Source organism: Diadema antillarum, unplaced genomic scaffold (assembly GCF_040938485.1).
Source record: "Diadema antillarum isolate AM-2024a unplaced genomic scaffold, OU_Dant_1.0 seq00000383_RagTag, whole genome shotgun sequence".
Taxonomy (NCBI): domain Eukaryota; kingdom Metazoa; phylum Echinodermata; class Echinoidea; order Diadematoida; family Diadematidae; genus Diadema; species Diadema antillarum.
Genome location: NW_027271381.1, coordinates 1,729,534 through 1,754,196, shown reverse-complemented (window position 1 = coordinate 1,754,196; position 24,663 = coordinate 1,729,534). Strand labels below are relative to the sequence as shown.

Here is a 24,663-nt window from a genome sequence, read left to right as displayed (position 1 = left end):
AAATATCTTTAGAAAAGGAAAATGGGGAAGCAGTTTTACATATGATTTCAGGGAAAAGTCAAAATTGTGTGTGTGTGTGTGTGTGTGTGTGTGTGTGTATGTGTTGTGTGTGCATGTGTGTGTGTAATATCAAAACGATGTGATATTTTGCTTTTGACACCTACCTAGGAAACAATAGAGAACATTCATACTGTACAACTTATTCAATCGATTCAAATGAAATGTTGATACTCTAAGGATTATTGCAGATAGCAAATGTTTTGCTCTACCAATGTACCTTTGTGTAGTGCTCTGCTACCAGGCAATAATTAAGGCATGATCCCAGTACAATGATTACATTGTAGAGGTTCTGTCAAAAAGGCAGTTATGATACCTATAATATATCTAGAAATCATATTAAAAAATATGATGTGCAGAGCTTAATATCCTTTATGACTTCACTGGGATTCCACACATACAGGATGATTGCAGTGATATGCACCACAATTATGGCTCACAGCCAGCTGTTAGTCGTAATACAAACTCTATCCATACTGTGAACATGCAGTGCTTATGTCCACAAAGCATTTGGCTGTACAGGCAGAGCAGAGAGTGTGCCTACATGTCAAGGTGATCATATCCTGTCATGAAGGCTCAGTGGCCTCTTTGACTACGAAGGAGTCAGTTTCAAGTTTCAGGCAACAGTAACGGCTTTGGACATTACATTTTTAACTTATTGTATCACTTTCCAATGCTGATTAATAGCCTCATATTGTCTTGTAGCAATAAAAAAATAATAATCAACTTTCAAAGTTAAAACACACTTCACAGTTGTGAGGGATATTTCTCAGACCAGCTGTTTGTCAAATATGTTTTGTATATCAAGCATTACTACTACACATGAAGAACAATAGCAATTAGGCTACACTAATGATGAGTCATATGTCATAGCAGCTGGCTGGACCAAGGACACATTACAATGTTTGTCATATTGAAATGTTTGCAGCCTGTGACTTTGTGTATTGTCCCTTGATACATAATGTACAACCATTGAAGGGATGTGGGAAAGACAAGGCTTCCCACACTGATCCACATTAATCAACTAAATTTTCCCCTGATCAGCAAATCTGCTCAAGTTCACGCAGTAAACACATTTTTCCTTGTCTTTAGATGTTAAGAATTTACGTCTACCGTATAATATCAGTGCTACACAATGACCATGCTGTAAACACTTGGATACATTTCCACAGAAATAGCCATGAATTTAAACTGTGATATTTCTCTCTATGTCAAGAAGACCACATAAAGACACTGAATAAAGCTGCTGTTGTTAATACAATGGACATGAGGGTGAATTTTTCAGAGCTTATGACTGAAGGCAGCCTGGGAAGAAAAGAATGAAAGCAATGGAAACAATGGGACAGCCACAAAGCAAAGTCAAAACGTATTGTTAGTAAATGCAAAGGTAAAGCTACATGGGAAGACCATGAATGTGTGTGTTTGTATGCAGAACTACATTTTTGAAGAAGAAAGTGCACACCATGGATTGTACCCGGTACTCCATTTTTTTACCTCAAATATTGCAAATGTAGTGGTATGCAAAGAGTGGAGTGTATATCGAAAATACTAAATACCAATACATGGCATATCACTAGGTGTAAAATCAATTCTAATTTCCCTCTGTTATCTTTTCTATGAAAAAATAGACTCACTCTCTTATAAAGGATATCAAAGCAGAATTGCGAATAGGAATGTTTCAGCTGTCCTAGGATGATTGACACCACTTATTTTCATTTACTCACTATGATGAAATGTATGTTATCAAACTACATGTCCAGTGTACATGTACATCTCACTTCCAGTGCATTTGTACTCTCAAATGACCTGAAATACATCAGTCAGTTTATGTTAGGCAGACTGAATTCATATACAAGATAACAGTTTCCTATCATAAGCAGGTCAATTCCTCCAAACACTGAACAAATCTGTTGAGTGACTCCACTTTGAAAATGTTGTACAATAATAATATTGAAGCAACTGGATATTACCCAATTTCTGTAAATCTCTAGAACCAATGCAAACATACTGGATAGAAATCATATTCAGAATACAGTGGGGATATGTGTCACCTAATTATGCAAACACAGAAAAATAAAAATAGAATGAATAAAGCACATCCATAATACCCCTTCCCACCACACACACACACACACACACACACAACTTGGTACTTGTATGGTTAAATTGCTAATGGTACATCATGTATACTATTGGTACTATCTTACTGATACCATGTTGAAAGGTGCTTTTTATATATACCGGTATAATTGTACAAAGCGTATAACCTACTATATCAAGCTTGGTAACAAATGTTATCACTTCAAGAAAGTATTTTAAATGTTGATCTGGTATGGTATTTAATGTCAGGATATCAGTCTCACACAAGAAAACATTTCCCCTTTATTATCAAAGGCACACAGTTACAAAATATTGGCAATCAAATCTTAAGACAGTTTTCATCTAAATACCCACCTACAAGTATATGTTTAGTTTTAAACAAATGGAACTTGAACTAAATTGAAACGAAATGAATTAAAATGAATTGAATTGAAATTTCATTTGTTTCATAACTGTTGACAAAGAATAATGCTTCGTTTATATCAAATCTCAAGAATATCCCTAATATTATTGAAACCACAGTGAAATAGATCTCACTGGACGATGCAAGTAATCTCCCTGCTATTCATAGACCCACATTCACAGATGTGACTCAGCATTTGTATCATGACAAGTTCTGGCTTAATGGATCATTTTTCTTCAATGATGGTAATAAACAAAATAGTTCAATGTTACTTCAACACATGTACAATGAGATTTTTCAAGGTGGAGAAAATTATTACATATAAAGTATGAAATATGATGATCGAGTTTGTGATTTGTGGAAAGAGCAATAACTGGTGATGTCATCTGTTATGTTCACAGAAAGTCATTCTTTTAATTTTTTTTTTAGTTTAAATGTATAACATAAAAATATACAGTTGTAAGTATCAGTCGGTATCAATGCATTCCACCTTTCAGGCTGTGTGAAGAGCAGGTATCACATCGTGTATCATATTACTGAAAAAAAAAAAATGACAGACAAATTTGTCTGTTTGGAGGAGTTCTATTGATACATTTTTGGACTTAAATGGTTCTCTTCTGACTCCTGAGAGATTCCATGAAGCATGTGAAGCCAGATGAAGTCTCCACAGAACACAACCACCACAATCCGGACTGTATAAATGATCTTTTGGTCTAACTGAAATATCACTTCTTTCCAACAATGCATTATTTGCTTGCTTAGTGTATAAGAATGTAATACTGAATTATATGATGATGATGATGATGATGATGATGCGATGATGATGATGATGATGAAACTCACTCTACTACAGTCACTATTTTGGGTTGAATTTTCCCAGCGAACATATCATGTTGTTGTGATTGTGATGACCTTGCCTGCAACTTGAATTGGCAATTTCAATGCTCTTTAAAGGGAACCAACACCCAAAGAGAAATGTGAATTGAGTGAAAGCAGCAACATTTATAGTAGAACACATTAGTGAAAGTTTGAGGAAAATCGGACAATTGATGCAAAAGTTACGAATTTTTAAAGTTTGGTGTTGTAATGACTGGATAAGGAGACTATTTACTATTATAGTTCACGACGTCATGTGTGGACGATAACATAAAGAATATATGAAGGGAATTCCACAAAAATTAATTTTTCATAAAAATTACACATTCCATCAACTTGATATTGACATATGTTAAGGGTAGCAATTATTCCCCCTGCTTTCTGAAAGCGGTTAGTCAAGTGCTCTTTCATAATGCTAGAAAAGTCAATTTTTGTGGAATTTTCTTTATATTTTATTCATATTGTTGTCCACACATACATCATGTGATTCATAACCTCTAGTAGTCTCCTCATCCATTGGTTCCAACACCGAAACTTTAAAAATTCATAACTTTTGCATGGATTGTCCGATTTTCTTCAAACTTTCACTGATGTGTTCTACTAATGTTGCTGCTTTCACTCAATCCACATTGCTCTTTGGGTTTGGGTTCCCTTTAACTGCTGTCTAGTGAGTAGTGTACATTGCACATACACATATTAAATTCAAATCAAGATTCAAAACATGTTTAAGGCATCTACTGACAGAAAGCACTCTTCGAGAACAAGACCAGCTTACACCATTATGACCAATGACCATGGGTGTAAACTTACCGATCCTGTGCAATCTTCTTGATGTGACGATTCAGGTTTTCTCGAAGAATCACAATTCTTTCCCATCCACTCGTGTTCTTCACCCACTCATTGCCCGGGGCTCTCCAGTCTCTCCCCAAAAACGGCATATTCGCAAAAGTACAGCATTCAGTTAGTGAGCGCTTTACAGAGCAGAGCTCCCTCAGCTAGGTTTGCGTTGAAGAAAGGCAAATAGTAATGTGCTCTGCGAAAAGAGTAGGGATACGAGTACCGAGTCGTGGTTAAGATCGAAAGATGCTTGCGCAGTTTCCGAGAACTCTGTTTTTGTTTTGAAACGGCGAAGGTATCATCATAATTTAATTCATGCTGCAGTCGTGGGGCATCCCGCCGAGTGGAGAAAACACATGGATGCTTTGTTGTCATCACGTGGTGCAGCCGCAATGATTTATCAATAGGTAAGTTTACTACAAATTGAATCTTTCAGCTCAAGTCTATGTCCCGTAATTTTCACCCTACAAATTACCATTAGTAATGAAATAAATATAGCAAATAAAAACTGTCCATAACAATTTACTAAGTATCCAAAATTTTTAAATACGTCTAAAGTGAAACGTTTGTCTCCCCAATTACTATTGGACTCACCCAAAATTTAGCCATAGAAGCTTCTGTTGTTCAACGCAAGTTCAACGCAGCGGCTGGTGATGATTTATTTAGGGATGACAAACCATGACGTATTTTACGCATGCGCATTAAAGTAACCATAACAAACATGGCGTGTATATTTCACAACCTGCCTGAGCTGTGTCATTGTCGACACGTTGTGATTTTTCTCCTTCTTGTTTAGTAACTTCCAAGTACTCAAGATCAGGATTGAAAGGTAACTTCACTGTTAACTCTATTGTTTCTCCTATCGCCTATTACGTTAACTTGAGTATTTCATGTCGAACGAGTCCAATTTTCCCACTAAAAAGTTACACGGTTGACGACTACTCTGGATCCTATTGCTATGGAAGATCGGTCTGTGACTACTGCATGTCCCGTGTGTGTCCGTATGTCTGTGCGTGCCGTGAGTAATGAGTGAAAGCAGCAGTTATAAAAAGTAGGCCTATAAAACATAAAGTATTAAAGTCATGAAGTAGGTAGGGGGTTAGCTGTACTGTAGTTTAAGGTGCCTATCTTGCTTGTCGTCGCGTCGCGTCGGGGATTAAAGTGAAAACATGGTTTTGGTAAGGGTTTGAGAACCCGTCTGGCACCGTTACAGCGCCGTTTCTTGCTTGCAATAGCTATATCAGTCCGGGAAACCCGCTCATGAGGACCGCCCCCGCGTACGAGGATGGTCCCTCCTCATGAGGACCTCCCCCCTCCTCATGAGGCCCCCCGGGGAACGCCTCATGAGGCCCCCCCTTCACTTCTTATTCATCTCACATCTGACGTATAAATTGTCGCAACTTTGCACGGTGATTTTTTGTTACACACACATGTCCACTATCCATGATGAAAAGAAGAAAAAATCCTGTCTGTTTTTTTTTTTTAAATCGAGTTTTAATCACCCGATGCAGAGCGCCCATCAAAACACGGGCGCCAACGCGTTCGCACAATGTAAGACTGCCGCACCTAGCGGCCTGATCCGACTAAATATTTTCGATGCTTTTTTCTGCGGCTCTCACCTCTCCGCGCACGAATTAGCCTCGTGAAGCTGAAGTCTGACATCTTTTTACACAAATTCGTAACGAGAAAAATTAAATCAGTACTAACCTGATCTTGTCCATATAGATCCTATTCCAAATTACTATTCCACACTGATAGAGTAGGTGGGTAGATGACATACTCCAGTTTGTTAGCAAAATAATCACTTTGTAGGTATGACGAGTTCACTTTCTTCGTCAATTCCGCCCACGATTCCGCCGTTTGGGCGCTTTTTCTGGAATCATCCCGCGACGCGACGTACGTCGCATACATCACGCATCCAGCACATACTAAGTACCAGACTGGTATGTGCTGGATGCGTGATGTGATGCGACGTACGTCGCGTCGCGGGATGATTCCAGAGAAAGCGCCCAAACGGTAAGCGGGCGGCGGAATCGTGGGCGGAATTGACGAAGAAAGTGAACTCGTCATACCTACAAAGTGATTATTTTGCTAACAAACTGGAGTATGTCATCTACCCACCTACTCTATCAGTGTGGAATAGTAATTTGGAATATATGGACAAGATCAGGTTAGTACTGATTTAATTTTTCTCGTTACGAATTTGTGTAAAAAGATGTCAGACTTCAGCTTCACGAGGCTAATTCGTGCGCGGAGAGGTGAGAGCCGCAGAAAAAAGCATCGAAAATATTTAGTCGGATCAGGCCGCTAGGTGCGGCAGTCTTGCATTGTGCGAACGCGCTGGCGCCCGTGTTTTGATGGGCGCTCTGCATCGGGTGATTAAAACTCGATTTAAAAAAAAAAAAACAGACAGGATTTTTTCTTCTTTTCATCATGGATAGTGGACATGTGTGTGTAACAAAAAATCACCGTGCAAAGTTGCGACAATTTATACGTCAGATGTGAGATGAATAAGAAGTGAAGGGGGGGCCTCATGAGGCGTTCCCCGGGGGGCCTCATGAGGAGGGGGGAGGTCCTCATGAGGAGGGACCATCCTCGTACGCGGGGGCGGTCCTCATGAGCGGGTTTCCCGGACTGATATCGAAAGACTAAAGTCTAACGTTAAAGAGTCTAGGCCTACCAAGAAACTTACCTGACTGACGCGATTTGCCGGGATGATGAGTTGTTTTGTAGTAGGGTCTAAAATTACCTTCTATTTTGAGATTAAAAATATAGGGTCTAACTAAGCCGGTATTCGGTAAGCGGTAGGCCCTCTAGGGCCTAGCCCTATATCAGTCTGGGAAACCCGCTCATGAGGACCGCTCCCGCGTACGAGGACTGCCCCGCCTCATGAGGACCGCCCCCACGCCTCATGAGGACCGCCCCATGCCTCATGAGGCCACCTAGCGGCCTGATCTGACAAGTCGGATCAGGCCGCTAGGTGCGGCAGTCTTGCATTGTGCGAACACTCTGGCGCCCGTGTTTTGATGGGCTCTCTGCATCGGTTGATTAAAACTCGATTTTTGCAAAAAAAAAACAGATAGGATTTTTTCTTCTTTTCATCATGGATAGTGGACATGAGTGTGTAACAAAAAATCACTGTGCAAAGTTGCGACAATTTATACGTCAGATGTGAGATGAATAGAAGTGAATAGGGGGCCTCATGAGGCGTTCCCCCCCCCCCCCCCCCCCCCCCCCGGGCCTCATGAGGCGTGGGGGCGGTCCTCATGAGGCAGGGCAGTCCTCGTACGCAGGAGCGGTCCTCATGAGCGGGTTTCCCGGACTGATATATGGCATAAGGCCTACCAACTTTTATTCCAGAGGGATCCAGACTTACCAAACTCGCTCTCAGGGAAAACTCGGCCCTATTTCAGACAATTTACACGCAGTTCGTGAGCACCATACTGAAAAGACAATCAAAGACGCTTGATAAACAACAACTTCAAAGATAGCGCGTCTCAGGTGATGTGTGTGTACGCTTGAGGACCGCGCGCTGTCCATTTGTTTTGTACAGCCTTTACAGGATTAGCGCGCACTTTCCTGTCTTTTCAGTTAAGCGTCTTTGGGTATCAACTCGGACCGTACGTAACTATGGTGACTAGCCAGAACGCGAAGCGCTACAGACCGCTCCGTGGTAGATCCAATTACCGGATGCTTTTATTCGTGACTTTGAATTCCATACTCAGAAGATGAAATTTCGGATAAAAATAACATCACTTATTCACAGACTCCTGCCTGGAAATTACAAATTCAGCCAACTTATGTCAATTGTTTACTCCAGTTTTTAGAAAATATGCTTCAAACATACCCCTCTAAAAAAGTTGTCTTTTTGGGCGGTGCAAAATCGCATTGTATTACCGGACACGATTTTCACAATGAAATAATCGACATCTTTCGCACCTAGTCCTTGCACCAGAATCACAATTCATCCCACAAATCACCGTACACATTCTCACTGAGCGAATGACAAAGTAAAAACCGGCAAATGAGGCTCAAAATAATGTCTTATTTTATGGTAAAATGTCTGTATTGAACATTTCGAACATTTCACGCAATAAAACCTTGTGAGAAATCGACAACTGGTTAGACTCTACTTGCGAACTAGTTTACGTGCTTTGTCTATGGGAGCTGCACGCATGGGTGACGAGTTGCGGGCCCCTTAGCGCACACCTATTCCGCATCGTTCATGTTTGAGGCGATACAAAATGTAGCTACAAATTTCCGATATCGATCAGTGAACTTTTGGATCTATTGGAATCTTCAGCATTTTTCCTGTATGTGAATGGGATTTCATAGAATTTCAGTCGTGAAATGTGATTCAAATAGCATAAATAAATAACTATGACGAGGTGCGGGTCACTCAACTATAAATTTGAGGTAAAATGTGAATTTCTTTGTGTTTTTACATTTTTATGCCACGTTTTTTTCTATTTCGGTCCACTCAAAGTTCTGTAAGGCTAATCTACGAAGTCTCGCGCATACAGAATGTCATTAGTATGCAGAAATGTGCGTGTCCGGTAATACCATGGTGTCCGGTGACACCATGCTTGCCTACAACACTGTAGAAAGTACAATCCAGAGGGACAACTCGTCCCGCCGTCAAAGTGAGGCCGAGTTGTCCCCTAGTCCGAGTTTAGCCTGACCACGATCGGGTAAGTTCTAAGACTGCGACTCCGGCGAACCTTTTTGGTTATCATTTCACATTTTCGTCGTTACCCATCGAATATCTTGTTATTGCAGCATTATTCCACACATTTCTTAGTCATATGTGCACATTTGGGAGTGAAATTTGACTACTTTTGCAGGCGTACCAGAACTATGTTTTGGCTTTAATTCGGCGGAGCGGAGACTACTAGTACACCCTACTACAGTACTAACTTAATTGTACGAACACTACTTAACTACTTTCTAGACCCCTATTATGTGTGGCTTCATGGAATGGAATCCCCTCCTAATCTGTAATGGTATTTACTAGATGTGTTATTAGCTAGTATAGTAGGCCGTGGGCCGAGCGACAAAAAAGAGAAAAAACACACTTTTTTCGGGGGGGGGGGGGGCACTTTCAAGTGATTTAAATCTAAAATTTACTGATATTATTGGGCGCTAGTGCCGTGTACTTTCGCATCTGTTTGTCAAATGATCTCCAAACATGCACAAACTCACTCTAAAAGTCCAACAGGTTGGAATATTTGCATCTGAGTGAGATTCAAGGCCATAAAAGGAATTTTCAGTTGACCGTTTTGACACTTGTACACTTGTCGGATTATGACGGTTGCAGCTATATAGCTAGTTTGTTTCGCTCTGAATAATTGCGTTGCACAGAGCAGACAGGGCGCTAGCGCAGCACGGTGTAGCCTACACACATTCATGGCAGCGTGCACCGCGATTGATCTAAATGTAGCTGTCTCATAGCGATCAGAGCAAGTTCTTGTATGGTATCTTGGAAAAGATAATACATGTAGGATACTTTTTCTGCCTTTCTCTCAGCTTACACCGAGTTGCGGGAGCGATGGATTGATTGGGGATGTTGGTGTTGTGTGTGTGTGTGTGTGCAGGCGCATGCGTGCGTATCTGTGAGGGTGTGTGTGTTATATGTATGTGATTGAAAGATGATTGTAAAAAAATGGGGTTATAAGACAGAGATATAAGAGATATAGATTGAAAACAAAAAAGCAATAATAGGTAGAATAATAGAATGAGAGATGAATCAAAACTGGATGAAAGCAAAAGTTTTTTTTTCTATTTTCCTTAGGATGAAAGCAAAAGATAAATAGGAAGGAAAGACAGAATTATACAGGTTGAAAAGGAAATAGAGAAAAGGGTTTGTTAAAAAGACACATTAAAAAGAAAGATATTGGAGAGGATAGAAAGGAAAGACCCTTGTAGTTGGAGGGAGAAAACAACCCATGAAGGAAACAAAGAACAATTAGGCAGAAAGCAACAGTTAAATAGAAAATTGAGAAATTTAAACAAGAGGAAAACCACAAAGAAATAATTGATAGGAAGGAAAGGGAAATTTAGCTAGAGCATAGCTTCAACCTGAAAATGAAAGACAAAAAAATAGAAAAGAAAGAGAAAGATATAAGTGGCAGCACACACTTGCGCACATGCTCAACCACTTTGAAGCTACAAGTACTAATGCAAGGAAAGGAGAGAAAAACAATTGTTGCTTTTCAACGACACCATAGAAAAAGCCGCTGAGTGGCTACATTCAGACCAAATGATTGACCTTTAGTGTGGCGCTGAACGTATTCGTACTGTGCATGTGTACAGAGCAGCATTTCAAGCGATCAAGATTTTCCAATGATTTTCCGACACTTGTCTGTACTAACAGCATTAAAACTTAACATCTGTTCAACTTTTGAGACCCAGATGCATGGATTTTAGATTATGAATAACAAAGGTGAGTTTGTGCATGTTTGGAGATTATTTGACAAACAGGTGCGAAAGTACACTGGCGCCCCGATATTGTTTTCTTCTTCCTCTTCTTCCTGTTCAGTACAGTCCACCTTTGGTGTATTGTCATACTGTTGGCAGGCATGGTGTGGACATGTTTATGTACAGTGCAGGTTAAAATAACTACATTTTCTACAGTGCAGCTAAAAACACTCCATTCCCTTATATAGCGGAGTTGAATATCCTGCACCACTTGCTTAAATTGAGCTAAAGAGGTACAGTTGAAGGTATCCTGGGGCAGAGCATTCCACAGTCTGATTGTGTCTGGGAAGAATGATGTCCTTTTTAGCCTACAGTTCGTGCATATGGAATAGAGAGCTTGTGAGAATGTCCGCGGAGTGATGTTGATGAAGAAGGGCGTATGTCAGTGAGTGAGTACTGTAAAAGTGGTTTCTTTCGCAGTGGTTTCTTTCGCGGTGGTTTTATTTTTGCGCTTTGAGGTTGAACCGCGAATTTAACATCACGCGAAAATGTTAGGAACTCGTCGCTTCTTACAACGCTATCATTACAGACCGCGAATTTAAACACATGCAAAAAAGTCGGCACTGATGGAAACCGCGAAAGTTTCTGTACGCGAAAGAAACCACTTTTACAGTATATGATGCGGTACAGCATTACTACACTGTACTTTGAATTGAGCCCTGCGCTCTTGAAGTGTAGGCCAATGTATCTGGTGAAGCATGGCTGCAGCACTGCTTGTTCGTCTGTAGTCATTGCAGATGAAATGAGCATAGCGATGTTGCACCCTCTCGAGCTTGTGTAATATTGTCTAGAGTGAAAGGGTCCCAAACGGTGCATGCATATTCCATTACCGGTATATTTTGTATGGCGATCATGGTAGGGCCCAAGATATCCATATCGTTCTGGGCAGAGCTATCAAGTCTCAAGCATTCTGCGTGAGACTTGCGCATTTAGGGTCCGTCTCATGATCTCAAGCATGGCACTCATTTTTCTCATGCATCGGGAGCACAGCTCAAGTGATAGGTGCAATTGAAGGTATATTTCCCTTTTGTCTTTCAAACTAAGTAAAAATAGTCACTTAAGTATGCACCAGATCGCACCATTAAGAGCTAAAAATTGTAAAAGCTCCCTACCGCGGGGGTGGGGGGGGGGGGACACCCCCTCCCACACCCTTCCCCCACACCCTCCCCCCGCTCGGTTGCTTCGCTCCCTCACTCGCGCACATGCACCGGCCAAAACACGCTGAGTCATGAAAATCTCATGCATAAACATTTTTAAAACTTGGCATCTCTGTCTTGGAAACCCGCTCATTGTTATAGCCTAGGCCAGGGGGGTTCCTGTGGCCGGTCCCGGCTCATAAGGATCCTTCCTCCTCGTGCCTCATGGGCATGGCTGGGGTGCTCATTGACATCAGTACGTGGTAGGGAGTTCGACGGATTGCCATTTCGCGCATTCATATCTGCTAACGCATGAAAACCAGGTAATGATAATCTGTTGTAACATCCATATTTCTTCATCTTTTACCTTCTTAATTCTACTTCTTCTACTTCTACTTCTATGGTGCTTCTCATCAAAGCCTGTTCAGCAACTGGATGAGGGTTCCCTAAATTCATCCTCAGGCAGCCAAGGCAAGGAGTTGAAATTTTCAAATATTATATAAGTTTTTACGAAATTACAATGTAGTTCGCAAAAGCTGAAAAAAGAAACTTTGAAAATACTTGATGTTGGCGATTTGTGCGATGTCTCCGTTGCGTGGAGGTCACCATTTTGGGAAATGTTCTGCTAGACCTGTGAACTTTGGTGTCATACCATGTTCTGTAGGGATACCCTTCAAACGTGTTACGAAATGCATCGTGTACTTGAGACATTGCACTTTTGAATGATACCACTCGCAGCATAAATTGTCTTCATTTTCACCATGAAAATCAAAAGATTGTTTTGATGAGACTTTTGCACCCATTTTACACCCAAAATTCTGTTGGAAATCATCCAAAATCTATATCTAGAAAGTGGAAAAAGATATGGAAAAGTACATTGTAGTAGCCGAGGTTATGATAGTCTGAAGTTTTCTGAGCATGAAGCACCGTGTTGCTGTTCGTGTAGTATTTGTGCTAAGCTGCGATTTCGCGATGAAAAACAAATTGTCCACTTGCCAATTTTGATATTTTTGTCCATCTTGGGATATACCGCACTGGCATGCAGCATGCGGTCCAAACACAAAGTGTTTGGGCCACTGCTACCGTATCCCTGGGCGCTGTAACCAGGAACGTGTCGGTGTGGTTAGGGCTGCCATGCGGTTATACTTGATTTATATCATCAAAATGATGGGCAGATTTTGATTTGTCTTCATTAATGAGTTTGTATTTGGAGTAGGTTTTGAAATGGATTGCATATACAGTTGTACGTATGTCATACAATGATCATGGCTATTTTTTTATTATTTCTTATTTTTGGCTTTAGATGGGGGTATTGCTCACAAAGCTCATGATCTGTGTTTTTGTTTTGCTTTATTTTGTTTGTTATTTCTTTGAATCTCTGTTATATGGGGGGGGGGAATAGCTTGAAGGCTGGTAATAACCTACCTTCATAGATTGTTCACACACTTGTATACGGTATTTCCTTTTTGACAAGCTTTGTGTAACAGATATTAGTTGTAAGTAGAAAGAGTCAAAGAATAATACAATACACAGGCGAACAACACATGGATACTCATCATTCCACTGTTAAACTTTACAGAATGAATTGTCATACCAAAAAATATTGAAACCTGCGTATCTCAGTCAAATTTGGAGATATAAAGGTGATTTAAACACCATTCTGTTTCTTTTTTGACATGCTTTTTGTTGATACCAAATTTATTGGGTTGCTGCAAAGAAATCTATTTTCCGTCAAACTCCCTATCATTAGGCCCTTGGAGCAAGATGCTCATGGGGCTCCCTGTTCACTTATCATCCTTCTGATTATAGTCTCAAAATCAGCCACCTACAGTGTTCAGATCTCAAAAAGATCATTCATTACACACATTTCTCACAAGAAATCCCGCTGTTAGTGTAAATGAGGTGATTTGCTTTGTTGTCGTACTCAAATCTCTGTACTATAAACTTCCTGCAAGTCTAGATTCTTCTCAAGCATCTACTACCCATTTTATATTGGCATCCTCGGATGTCACGCCAGACTCGAGTCTGGGATGAACACAGCGTGACTGCCCTCCCAAATCCTTATGTAAACACGAGGTACAGCCCGTGGTACCCTTTCATATTGACCTCGAACACGGCACGAACTCGGCACACGTTTCCATAGCAACCCGCTTGGGACACGGTCCTGTGATTACTTGCGGCCAGCTTCCCGCGCTTTTTTCATGAAAGCGACAGTCTGCCAGTCCACCAAAATGCCAAATCCACGAATTTTTCCAAATGCATTACAACAATACATACACGTACATTTTACAGCTGACAGCAATCAGTAGTACAGTGTAGGCCTTTGTATAGCCACTGATGGCAGTCATCAGTACATAGCGCAGACTGACCCAATTCTAAGCAGGCACACTTCATTGCCTTGCAGTTTTACACGTGAAATGAATGTAAAAATTGTTTAGACATAAACAAGACATAAACTATAATATTTTGTAGTCAACACATACTACAGCTGTATTTTTTTGTATTACCTGGTATTCAATAATTTGTTGTTCTTACAAATTTGATACCTCTGCAAGTCGGCAAACAATTTGCAATGCCATACAATATATGATAGATAAACGATCATTGTACGTTGACAAAGCACACATGTGTAACTGCACACATACTAGCGCGCTTGCGGTTGTGTTTATCTGAGATTTCCGGTTCCGGTTTTATGCCATGTCCGTTCATATTGGCAGCGTCTAGCATGAACTTCACGCCGTGTTCATCCACTCTGCGTGCTGTGTTCACGTCGAGTCGAGCTTTCATATTGACAGTGGTCTGGGATGAACACGGCACGTCCTCTGGAGGACGTGCCGTGGTTTTGGCCAATATGAAAGGGGTATACTGTATATGCTGTTATTTTCACGAGGGTTTTATTTTCGCGAGTTTCGGGCTGATCGTGAAATTAAAAACACGCGAAAATATTACCCCGTCATACCTTATGTACAAATTGATGACAAAATGCATCCAATGCTGGCCGGACCAATGCGGCTGTTACACCGGCCAGTACGTACACATACTATCCTACTAGTACGTACGCTACGGTGCGACCGATTGTGGAAGTGCAGTACAATGCTAAACATGTGCGATCTCAGTGCTACGTAATTGCGACCAGCGCAGCAGCCCCATACGCATAGCGTACCGGGGCTGCGGACTGTAGCATTTAGAATCATGACAGGGTAGTATCGCAGACAAATATCAACTTAAAATCGAAAATTTCTTCACTTTGAAGACTTTACCAGGGAGGTTGAAGTATTGACAACAAGGTTCGTGCAACGTTTGGTTCTGCCAGTAGTCCCTTTCTGTTCGAATTGATGACTTAATGTGACTCAGTCGAGAGGAACCTGGGAGAGCTTGAGAGCCACACTAAATTGACAGCCAGCGCATGTGCACACATCACATGCGCACAAATTTCAAATCCATTGACTGGATAAGATGTCTGTGTGAGCATGAGCTGGCGATCAATTCAGTGTAGCTCTCCCAGGTTCCTCTGGACCGAGTCACATTAAGTCATCAATTCGAATAGAAAGGGACTATTGGCAGAACCAAGCGTTGCACGAACCCTATTGTCAATACTTTGCACTTCACCTTTACTGGTAAGTCTTCAAATTGAAGAAATTTTTCGATTTCAAGTTGATATTTGTCCACGATACTACCCTGTCATGATCCTGAATGCTACAGTCTGCAGCCCCATTATGCGATATGCGTATGGGGCTGCTGGTCGCAGTTACGTGCTACATTACCCTACTTGTACGCGAACGAACACCGGCTCCGAGCACCGTGGTGAGGCCAAGGGATGCATGTAAAACTTTCGCTAGCGCAGCTCTGAAACTTTGTTGTCTACATCTATTTGTTGCAACATTTGGTTGGTACTTGTGAATGTTGTGTGTGAGTGTCTCACTGCAAGTTCTCGTAATTGTTTCATTTTATAAATCTTCTACCGTGTCTTTTCTATTGTCATGTTTGGGAAGTCACAATGCAAATGGAAAAACGTTACGAGTACGTTGGCAAGTGTTTGAACGTGTTTCTCGGGCTTGGCAGTAAACCCTACTACTACTAGTATCAATCGCGAATTTAACAACACGGGAAAATGCCACTGATACCGTGATTCGCGAAAATATCTCTACGCGAAAATATTGGCGTATAGAGTAATGCAGTGTGTCATCCGTCTTTACCCCTTGCTCTCTGTGAGAATACCTCCCTATTCTCTTTCTCTCCTAACAAATAGAACATTCGAATGAAAGTGAATAGGGTCTATCAAAAGAAGAAATAAAGTTTGTAATTCAGTGTAATGAATAATTCCATGACAGTGCAGAGTTGATTCCTGAAATTCTAACAAGGGGCTGATTTGGAGACTATTTTGTACTGGCATAATCGATAGTGTCGTTCCTGATCAATTGATTGCACACAAACAATCCAATGAGTGATGACAATTTTTGTTTGTATGTAAATAATCTCCTTAGTCCAATGTTCTTCATGTAGAATTCTGTACATGACTTTTATTTTTTTAATGCTTACATTCACAGAGTGCATCTGAGGAAGTGAAAAACCCCTTGGTTTTCTACGCCCTTCCCTCCCATTTGTTTCCCTGGTGGTGCTCTTGGTCTCACTGCTGTTCAGTAATAATGGCATCAGAAAAGACTTGCTGTAGTCCTCCACAAGAAGATGACTGGGATGACTATCTTCATGGCATGTTCAAAAAGCTCAAGATGGATCCAGAACGGTATTTATTTTCCAGTACACTTAAGCCCTTTTTACGTTGTGTTTCTTAACCCCGTACTTTCTCTGACCCAGGACTATCGTTAGTCCCGTACCAATTCTTTCAGCTTTTTACACTCGCCAACAAGTCCTGTACTATTAAAGCTCTTGTCCGGGGCTAAGGAGAAAATTGACCTTTTTACACTCGTATTTCTTAGTCCGGTACTTTCCAATCCACATGAATATTCATGATTACGCTGTGCACTATACACGTACACGCACGCACCGGCAGCACTTGATCATCTCGTTTCTGATTGGTGAGTGGGGGTCGGACTTCGTCTCCGTCGCTTAGCCCCGGACTATTTTTTCGTTCTGTTTACACTCGCTTGCTTGGCACAGCAATTGCGGTGTTAACCCTGCTATTTTGCAGGGCCAGATAGTACGGGACTATCGGTGGGGCTGGCCCACTTTGGCAAAAACAAATGTAAACAGAAAGTGGGCGAAGGAAAGTCCGGTACCAACAGTGGGGCTAAGGCCCCCCCCCCCCCCCCCCCCCCCCTTACATTGTAGCTCTACCGTTGGTACGGGACTAGGCAAAAATTTGCAAGTGTAAAAAGCCCTTTATGTGTGTCTAGAAATTCACTTGCAATATCTTAAGTTATACCTGTATCTTTTCAATAGAGGACAGTTGACCAAGTTGAGAAACACAAATTTCATGTTCAAGTTGCAGAAGAGAGCATACAATGTAGTTCAACTTTATACTTATTGTCGAAGTGTAGGTCCTGTGAATTCTTTTTTTCTTTAATGCCTCCGCCACGAAGTGTCGCTGCAGAGGCATTATGTTTTCAGGTTGTCCGTCCTTCTGTCCGTAGTCAATTTTATGGATAGCATTATAACTAAAAAACCATTGAGGTATTTAAAGGACAAGTTCACCTTTATAAACATAAGGATTGAGAGAATGTAGCAATATTAGTAGAACACATCATTGAAAGTCTGAGGAAAATCAGACAATCCGTTCAAAAGTTATGAATTTTTAAAATTTTTGTGCAGCAACCGCTGGATGAGAAGACTACTGCAGTGTATGAATAACTTGCGTACAACAATATAAGGAAAATATAAAGAGAATTTCACAAAATTCCATCTTTTGAAAAAAGTATACATTCCCCTGACTCGTTACCGACAAATGTTATGGGCAATATTATTCCCCCTGCCTTTAGAAAGAGGCAAGTCAAGAGCTCTTTTATTATGCGAAAAAAATGAAAATTTGTTGAATTTTCTTTTACATTTTCTTATACTGTTGTACGCATATGACTCACAAGCTGTAGTAGTCTCCTCATCCAGCGGTTCCAACACAAAAATTTTAAAAATTCATAACTTTTGCATCGATTGTCCAATTTTCCTCAAACTTTCACTGATGTGTTCTACTGATATTGTTGCATTCTCTCAATCCTTATGTTTATGAAGGTGAACTTGTCCTTTAATGAAACTTGGCATGTATTTAGATATGTACAAGTATGAGTGGGCAAAATTGTGCTCATCAACTTTGGGTGCATATGCTCAAGGTCAAAGGTCAAGGTCAAATGCTCAAAATTTCACTATTTCCCCCATATCTGTACAATGCCTGAAGGTATTTTCTTGAAACTCAGTGTATGCATGTACTATCCCATAAAGATTCTCTAGAGAGATTTTCAGACCTCGAGGTCAAAGGTCAAGTGAAAATGTTAAAATTTCACTTTTTCTCCATATCCTGAAAATGGTTCAAGGTATCTTCATGGAACTAATACATGTACATTGTATTAACAGGCATTGATGGTACTAGGCATTGATGGTACTAGGGAATTTTGGGGTCATGGGGTTAAAGGTCAGGGGCCAAAGGTCAAGGTCTACTCCTCAAAATTTCACTATTTCCCTCAATGCCTGCAGGATTTTTTTTTCTAGAAACTTAGCGTGTACATGTAATAGAGATTATCTGGGAAAGTTTTTTGCCCAAAGGTCAAAGGTCAAGTGAGAATGCTAAATTTTCTTCCTCTCATATACTTAGTACATATATGCATATTCTGCCTGATAAACAGATAGTGATTCTTTTGGGGACTTTAGGGTCATTGGGTCAAAGGTCAAGGTCAAAGGACAGGTTAAAATGCAAAAATTGTACTATCTAATACTGAAATTACACTTTGTCTCCATATCTTTTAAATTACTAAATGCATTTAAACTTATAGAAGGGTCAAAAGTCATGAAAAATCTGCAAATTCCCAATGCCGGTCCAGGAGCTGCTCTCTTAGACAATATACAGTGTAGCCATTCATCCAATGAAACCTACACTGTAGCTGAAGGAAAATGAACATTCACAGGCCTCGAATTAACCGACGGCCACCGACGGCCATGGCCGTCGGTGCCCCTCTCGTTGGCCGCAATGCCTTTTGTTTTTTGATCAAAGTTACGGCCAAAAAAAAGTGTGCCCTTTTTCTTGGGGCCGTGGTGCCCTTTTAGAATGAAAGTTATTATTTATGACGTATGATATGCCCTTTCTCAAAGTCTCTTTAATAAGCTTGAACTACTTTCCTGATCTCAAATATCATACCTTCAGTTCACTCGCGTCCCGATGTATCTGATTCAAACTCAAAGTATCTTTCCGAGATACGAGACAACGTGTACGTACATGTACGCCCAACCGGCTTTTACCGTCCCGACTGCCTCCGCAGCGCAGCGGCCGCGATCAGCGAGTATGTACTAGCTAGGCAGCGCATATTCAGATAGAGTAGTAAAGAGTGAACTCCAAGTTCACCAAGAAAAAAGAAAAATCCCACGATGCCAAGGTGTGCCAGACTGGGGAATGGGGAGGGGTGGAGAGAGAGAGACCAATCAACAGAAGAAACCGCGCGTACTGGCGCATTCCTGGAGGTCATGAACTGTCTGTCACAGACTAATCATAGCAATCTACACGCGCACGCAAATTCCTTTGCCTTGTGGTTTTGCCAGCCAGCTGTCGGAAATTGCTTTGAAGTTTCATGGCAGCCTGGCTGGCCTGAAAGGGTGTCGAGTTTCAATCAATACCTACTGTTGTTTTATTCCTGTTTTAAAAAATGTTGTTTCACCTGATAGAAACGCGGAGATCGGGAATGTGTTACAGCTGTAGGGAAGAGGTTTTTGTTGTGTGTTACACTTTGTGTGTGTGTGTGTGTGTGTGTGTTTGTTTGTTTTTCTCGGTTTGTTTTTCTTCTTTCTTTTTTCATAAACACCAAACATGCCCTTTCCAATGTGGCCTTGGTGCCCCTCTGACTGACTTAAGTGCCCTGGCCTCTTGGAAAAAGTGCCCTTTTCTAAATGGCCTTGCCCCTCCAAAATCCTATTTCGAGGCCTGCATTCAACACATTTGTGACGAAACACGTCATTTTAGTATTTTGCCAATTATATTCACTTATCACACATCAAAGTGTACCATAGACCAATTGGGAGAACCATGCATTATGGCAGAGGCATTAGTCGCCATAGTAGCATTTCTAGTTTCTTTTCTTTTCTTTTTTTTTACATTGTTAACATCCTGTCTGGTTTGATTTCCACATGTGTGAAATTTCCATTTTGAGTGTGTTTGATCTATGGGACCACACTCTGGTGTGTCACAGGCATGTTTTTGCAAAGTTTCATGCCAATTGGCTGCCGTCTATAAGAAGGTAACTGGTACATATGTATACATGTGAATTTGCAGCACTACAGTATGCTGAATTTGGAATGTGAACAATGTTTAGATTGTAATACAGTCCGACCTCTCCTATCTGGCCTCTCTTTATCCGGATCTCTCTATTATCCGGATGCAGTCTCGGTTATTGATTTTTTTTTTTTTCAATCTAAATTATGGGGGAGAATGGCAGGCCTCGAATTAACCGACGGCCACCGACGGCCATGGCCGTCGGTGCCCCTCTCGTTGGCCGCAATGCCTTTTGTTTTTTGATCAAAGTTACGGCCAAAAAAAAGTGTGCCCTTTTTCTTGGGGCCGTGGTGCCCTTTTAGAATGAAAGTTATTATTAATGACGTATGATATGCCCTTTCTCAAAGTCTCTTTAATAAGCTTGAACTACTTTCCTGATCTCAAATATCATACCTTCAGTTCACTCGCGTCCCGATGTATCTGATTCAAACTCAAAGTATCTTTCCGAGATACGAGACAACGTGTACGTACATGTACGCCCAACCGGCTTTTACCGTCCCGACTGCCTCCGCAGCGCAGCGGCCGCGATCAGCGAGTATGTACTAGCTAGGCAGCGCATATTCAGATAGAGTAGTAAAGAGTGAACTCCAAGTTCACCAAGAAAAAAGAAAAATCCCACGATGCCAAGGTGTGCCAGACTGGGGAATGGGGAGGGGTGGAGAGAGAGAGACCAATCAACAGAAGAAACCGCGCGTACTGGCGCATTCTTGGAGGTCATGAACTGTCTGTCACAGACTAATCATAGCAATCTACACGCGCACGCAAATTCCTTTGCCTTGTGGTTTTGCCAGCCAGCTGTCGGAAATTGCTTTGAAGTTTCATGGCAGCCTGGCTGGCCTGAAAGGGTGTCGAGTTTCAATCAATACCTACTGTTGTTTTATTCCTGTTTTAAAAAATGTTGTTTCACCTGATAGAAACGCGGAGATCGGGAATGTGTTACAGCTGTAGGGAAGAGGTTTTTGTTGTGTGTTACACTTTGTGTGTGTGTGTGTGTGTGTGTGTTTGTTTGTTTTTCTCGGTTTGTTTTTCTTCTTTCTTTTTTCATAAACACCAAACATGCCCTTTCCAATGTGGCCTTGGTGCCCCTCTGACTGACTTAAGTGCCCTGGCCTCTTGGAAAAAGTGCCCTTTTCTAAATGGCCTTGCCCCTCCAAAATCCTATTTCGAGGCCTGGAATGGGATTTCAGTCTCAAACAATATTCCTATGCAAACTCACATAGATATTCCCAACATATTCAACATACATTCACATCTAATTTTCATCTTAGAAATTACATGCATTCAGACGTTCACTACCCCAAAACACCGCAGGAACATGACAGAAAACTTTCATTAAATCAGGGCACGATACAGGTGATTGTTCATTGAGTGAAATTGTCTGAAAATTTTTAACGAAGACCAGTGGCCCGTTGCATAAAACTTACCATTGAATTTCAATGGTAACTACCATCAAAATTAGGCGTCACAGCCAATCAGCATCAAGGATGATAAAATTTACCGCTAATTTGAAGACTTACCGCTAGAAAGGAGCGGAAAGTCCAGCGGTAAGGGTTTTATGCAACAGGGCCCAGCTGAGGAGGATGTGATGCATACATGTCGCTACCATTGGGTGGACAACTGTGTGTATGAAACATTGAGTCTCCCATATCCGGCCAAATTCTTTATCCGGATGAGGGCAGGTCCTGACATATCCGGGTAGGAGAGGTCAGACTGTAATAGTAATGATATTTATAATAATAATAATAATAATAATAATAATAATAATAATAATAGTAATAATAATAATAGTAATAATAATAATAATGATGATAATGAACTAAGAGCCATATTCATCTCAAAGTGCAAGTTTTTTTTTTTTTTTGTGTGTGTGTGTGTGTGTATGTCAATGGGAACAAAGTTGTCTGGCTACAGGCAGTAAGCCAGTTTGGAGTTCCCCTTAGCGCATTAGCAGAAAAAGGTCATTATGTACCAACAAGCATGTTCATTTTTTAGTTTGCCTATCATTTTTTGATTTACTGAGATATTTGTAATGTTGGGATTATTCATGTATATGTAATCCTTATAAATGCTACTTCCCAGCACATCCACCAGGCATCAAGCATGGTATTTGGCAATATTGATAACAAGAGTCTGTTAATACATTGTACATTCAGTGCAAAAGAATGAAATGGATGCTCCCTTTAACATGCTAATTGACAAACTGTTCTGATCACCTGGTCCACACAAGTTTGAACATTCTGTTTGAACATTCTGTTTGAACATGAGTGACAAATTCCATAGATTGTTACATCAGGCGAGCTTATGCGTTACATGTATAGTATGTCACTTTGAAAATGAGTGAAATGCCTAAACAACTGCAAAAAAAGAAAGAAAGAAAGGTCATCTGTATCAATGTTCACATTGAGTTAACTCAAAACTGATTAATTGTATGTTAGACACTTGGCAACTTAGGCAGTGTGTGTTTTAGAATATCTACCCCCAAAATGAACTCTATGGTTGCACAAATGCTACATTCTCTTGTAAATTCTTTTTGCCTATTTTCTTATACTCCTTTTTTTTTTCTTTTTTCAGATCAATAAGAAAAACCAGGTTGCCAGACACAACTGCACGGGAAGATTCACAGTGGTACAGACAGCCAGTGAAAACAACAAAGAAAACAAGAAAATCTGTTACCCTAAGAAGTGCAAGAAACAGGTTGAGCCCATATAAGACATCATTCACTTGTCATGCTGGAAAATTGACTTGTGAAGGTTCATTGATCCGGAGTAGCTCATTTAATTCCTTCGGTAAAAACTCAATTGAGTCTGGCTTAAGCAAGGTGTGGTCTGACTTTGGACAAGTATCAGGTAGATTTTCTCCCAGCATTGAAAATTGCTCTTGTGCCAAAAAATGGATTGATTCCTGTGATTTAAATCTTGAAGAACAGGACATAGCCAATAAATATGGCAGGGAGATTCGAGATTGCCAATTTGGAAGCTCTTGCAAATCTAAACTAACAACTTTCAGAACTCTTGCCACTATTGTTGAGGAATCTGGGGAGATTTTGGTCAAAGAGGAAACAGATGAAGAAATCACTCAGAAGCCATCATCTTCTGAAAGTGGTGCTACCAAAGCAGCTGTGCAAAAAAAGGACGACAAAGTTGTGAGCGATGCATCAGCCGTTAATATCATGTTACCATTTAGGAAATACCGTGACAACTCAACAGCTAAAGACTCCCTTGCCAGTAGCACCATCTGCTTTCCCATTCCCCAGGGACAAGTCATGGCAGCTCCCTGTAACTCTGCTCGACAACGTACAGCCTCAGTTAAGATACCACAAATCACAGGCCATGTTGAAGCCCGTGTCCCACTCCGCCCAGAATATTCCTGCTCCCAGGAGGCCAAGATGGCTGAGGATGGTCTCCTTGATGACACATCAGTGGATGACCTTGCAGGCTACTTTGACAGCATGGTCTACATTCCACGAAAAATGTCTGCTATGGCTGAAATGATGTATACATGACCCAGGCCTCGAGGAATTTACTGGAAATGGAACACTTATTTTAATCCACCTTTTGCATACAGTTGTTTAATCACTTTTGTGTCTTGATTTGCTCTTTCCCCCTCCAAATTTTTCTACTTTGCTTGATCAAACAATACTGCTTTGAACAGTGTGAAATGAATTCTGTTTTTATGAAACAAAGTCCAGATGCTTGTGATGCAATATCTTATGTGGGAATTCTGTTTTTTAATGCATTCTTTTATTTTGGTGATCAAATTATGTCATAACCTACTCTTCTTTCTTTAGAAAATACAGTCAACCTCGCATAAGTCGACATAATCGGGACTGAGCAAAACACGTCGACTTACGCGTAAGTCAACATTTTGTCGACTTATAAAGGAAAACTAATTTCCCCTGTACGGAGTAAGATTTGGATCGCGATGCGGATCGCGATCCAAATCTTACTCCTTTTGCCGGCAAAATATGCCTACTGACATTAACAACAATAATGTTTTATTTCATGCATAAATCTCGCGCGGATTAGGAAGGACAAACCTCTAGAGAGATTTTGAGACAGCGGGAATCCTGGGTCCGTTTCTAGTCGCATTACGTTTTAAACTTGTTTGAAAAATCAAACGCAAATCCCCAAATTGCGTGCAACTTTGAGATTTAAATTCAAGTGCGTTGCTGCAAAGATATGCGTGTGAATTCGTTGATTCTGTCGACAAGATTTTTCAGTACTGACTGAGTTGAAATATGTACAATTTTCCTTCCCTATAAGTCGCCATATTTGTTTTACTTAAATTTCTATTGCCATACTCTGAAAATGAATTGTTCTCGCACTCCGATTCGCAACAGTACCGCTCTGTAT

At 40.8% G+C, this 24,663-nt stretch overlaps 2 protein-coding genes across 2 annotated transcripts in view; one reads left to right on the top strand and one right to left on the bottom strand.

Annotated features, from left to right (window-relative positions):
* The window catches only part of LOC139731736 (F-box only protein 32-like), a 30,705-nt gene extending 26,281 nt beyond the window's left edge, over nt 1-4,424 (bottom strand). The window contains exon 1 of the mRNA XM_071642616.1: nt 4,247-4,424. Coding sequence (XP_071498717.1) covers nt 4,247-4,374 — 128 coding nt within the window. The 5' untranslated portion in view covers nt 4,375-4,424. The remainder of the gene's footprint in view (nt 1-4,246) is intronic.
* A 658-nt stretch (nt 4,425-5,082) lies between these two features.
* Nucleotides 5,083-23,872, top strand: LOC139731717 (uncharacterized). The gene is made up of 3 exons (XM_071642597.1): nt 5,083-5,102; nt 16,434-16,630; nt 22,883-23,872. The coding sequence occupies exons 2-3, from the start codon at nt 16,533-16,535 to the stop codon at nt 23,811-23,813; spliced, it is 1,029 nt and encodes a 342-aa protein (XP_071498698.1). The 5' UTR covers nt 5,083-5,102; nt 16,434-16,532; the 3' UTR covers nt 23,814-23,872.
* Nucleotides 23,873-24,663: the final 791 nt, after the last annotated feature.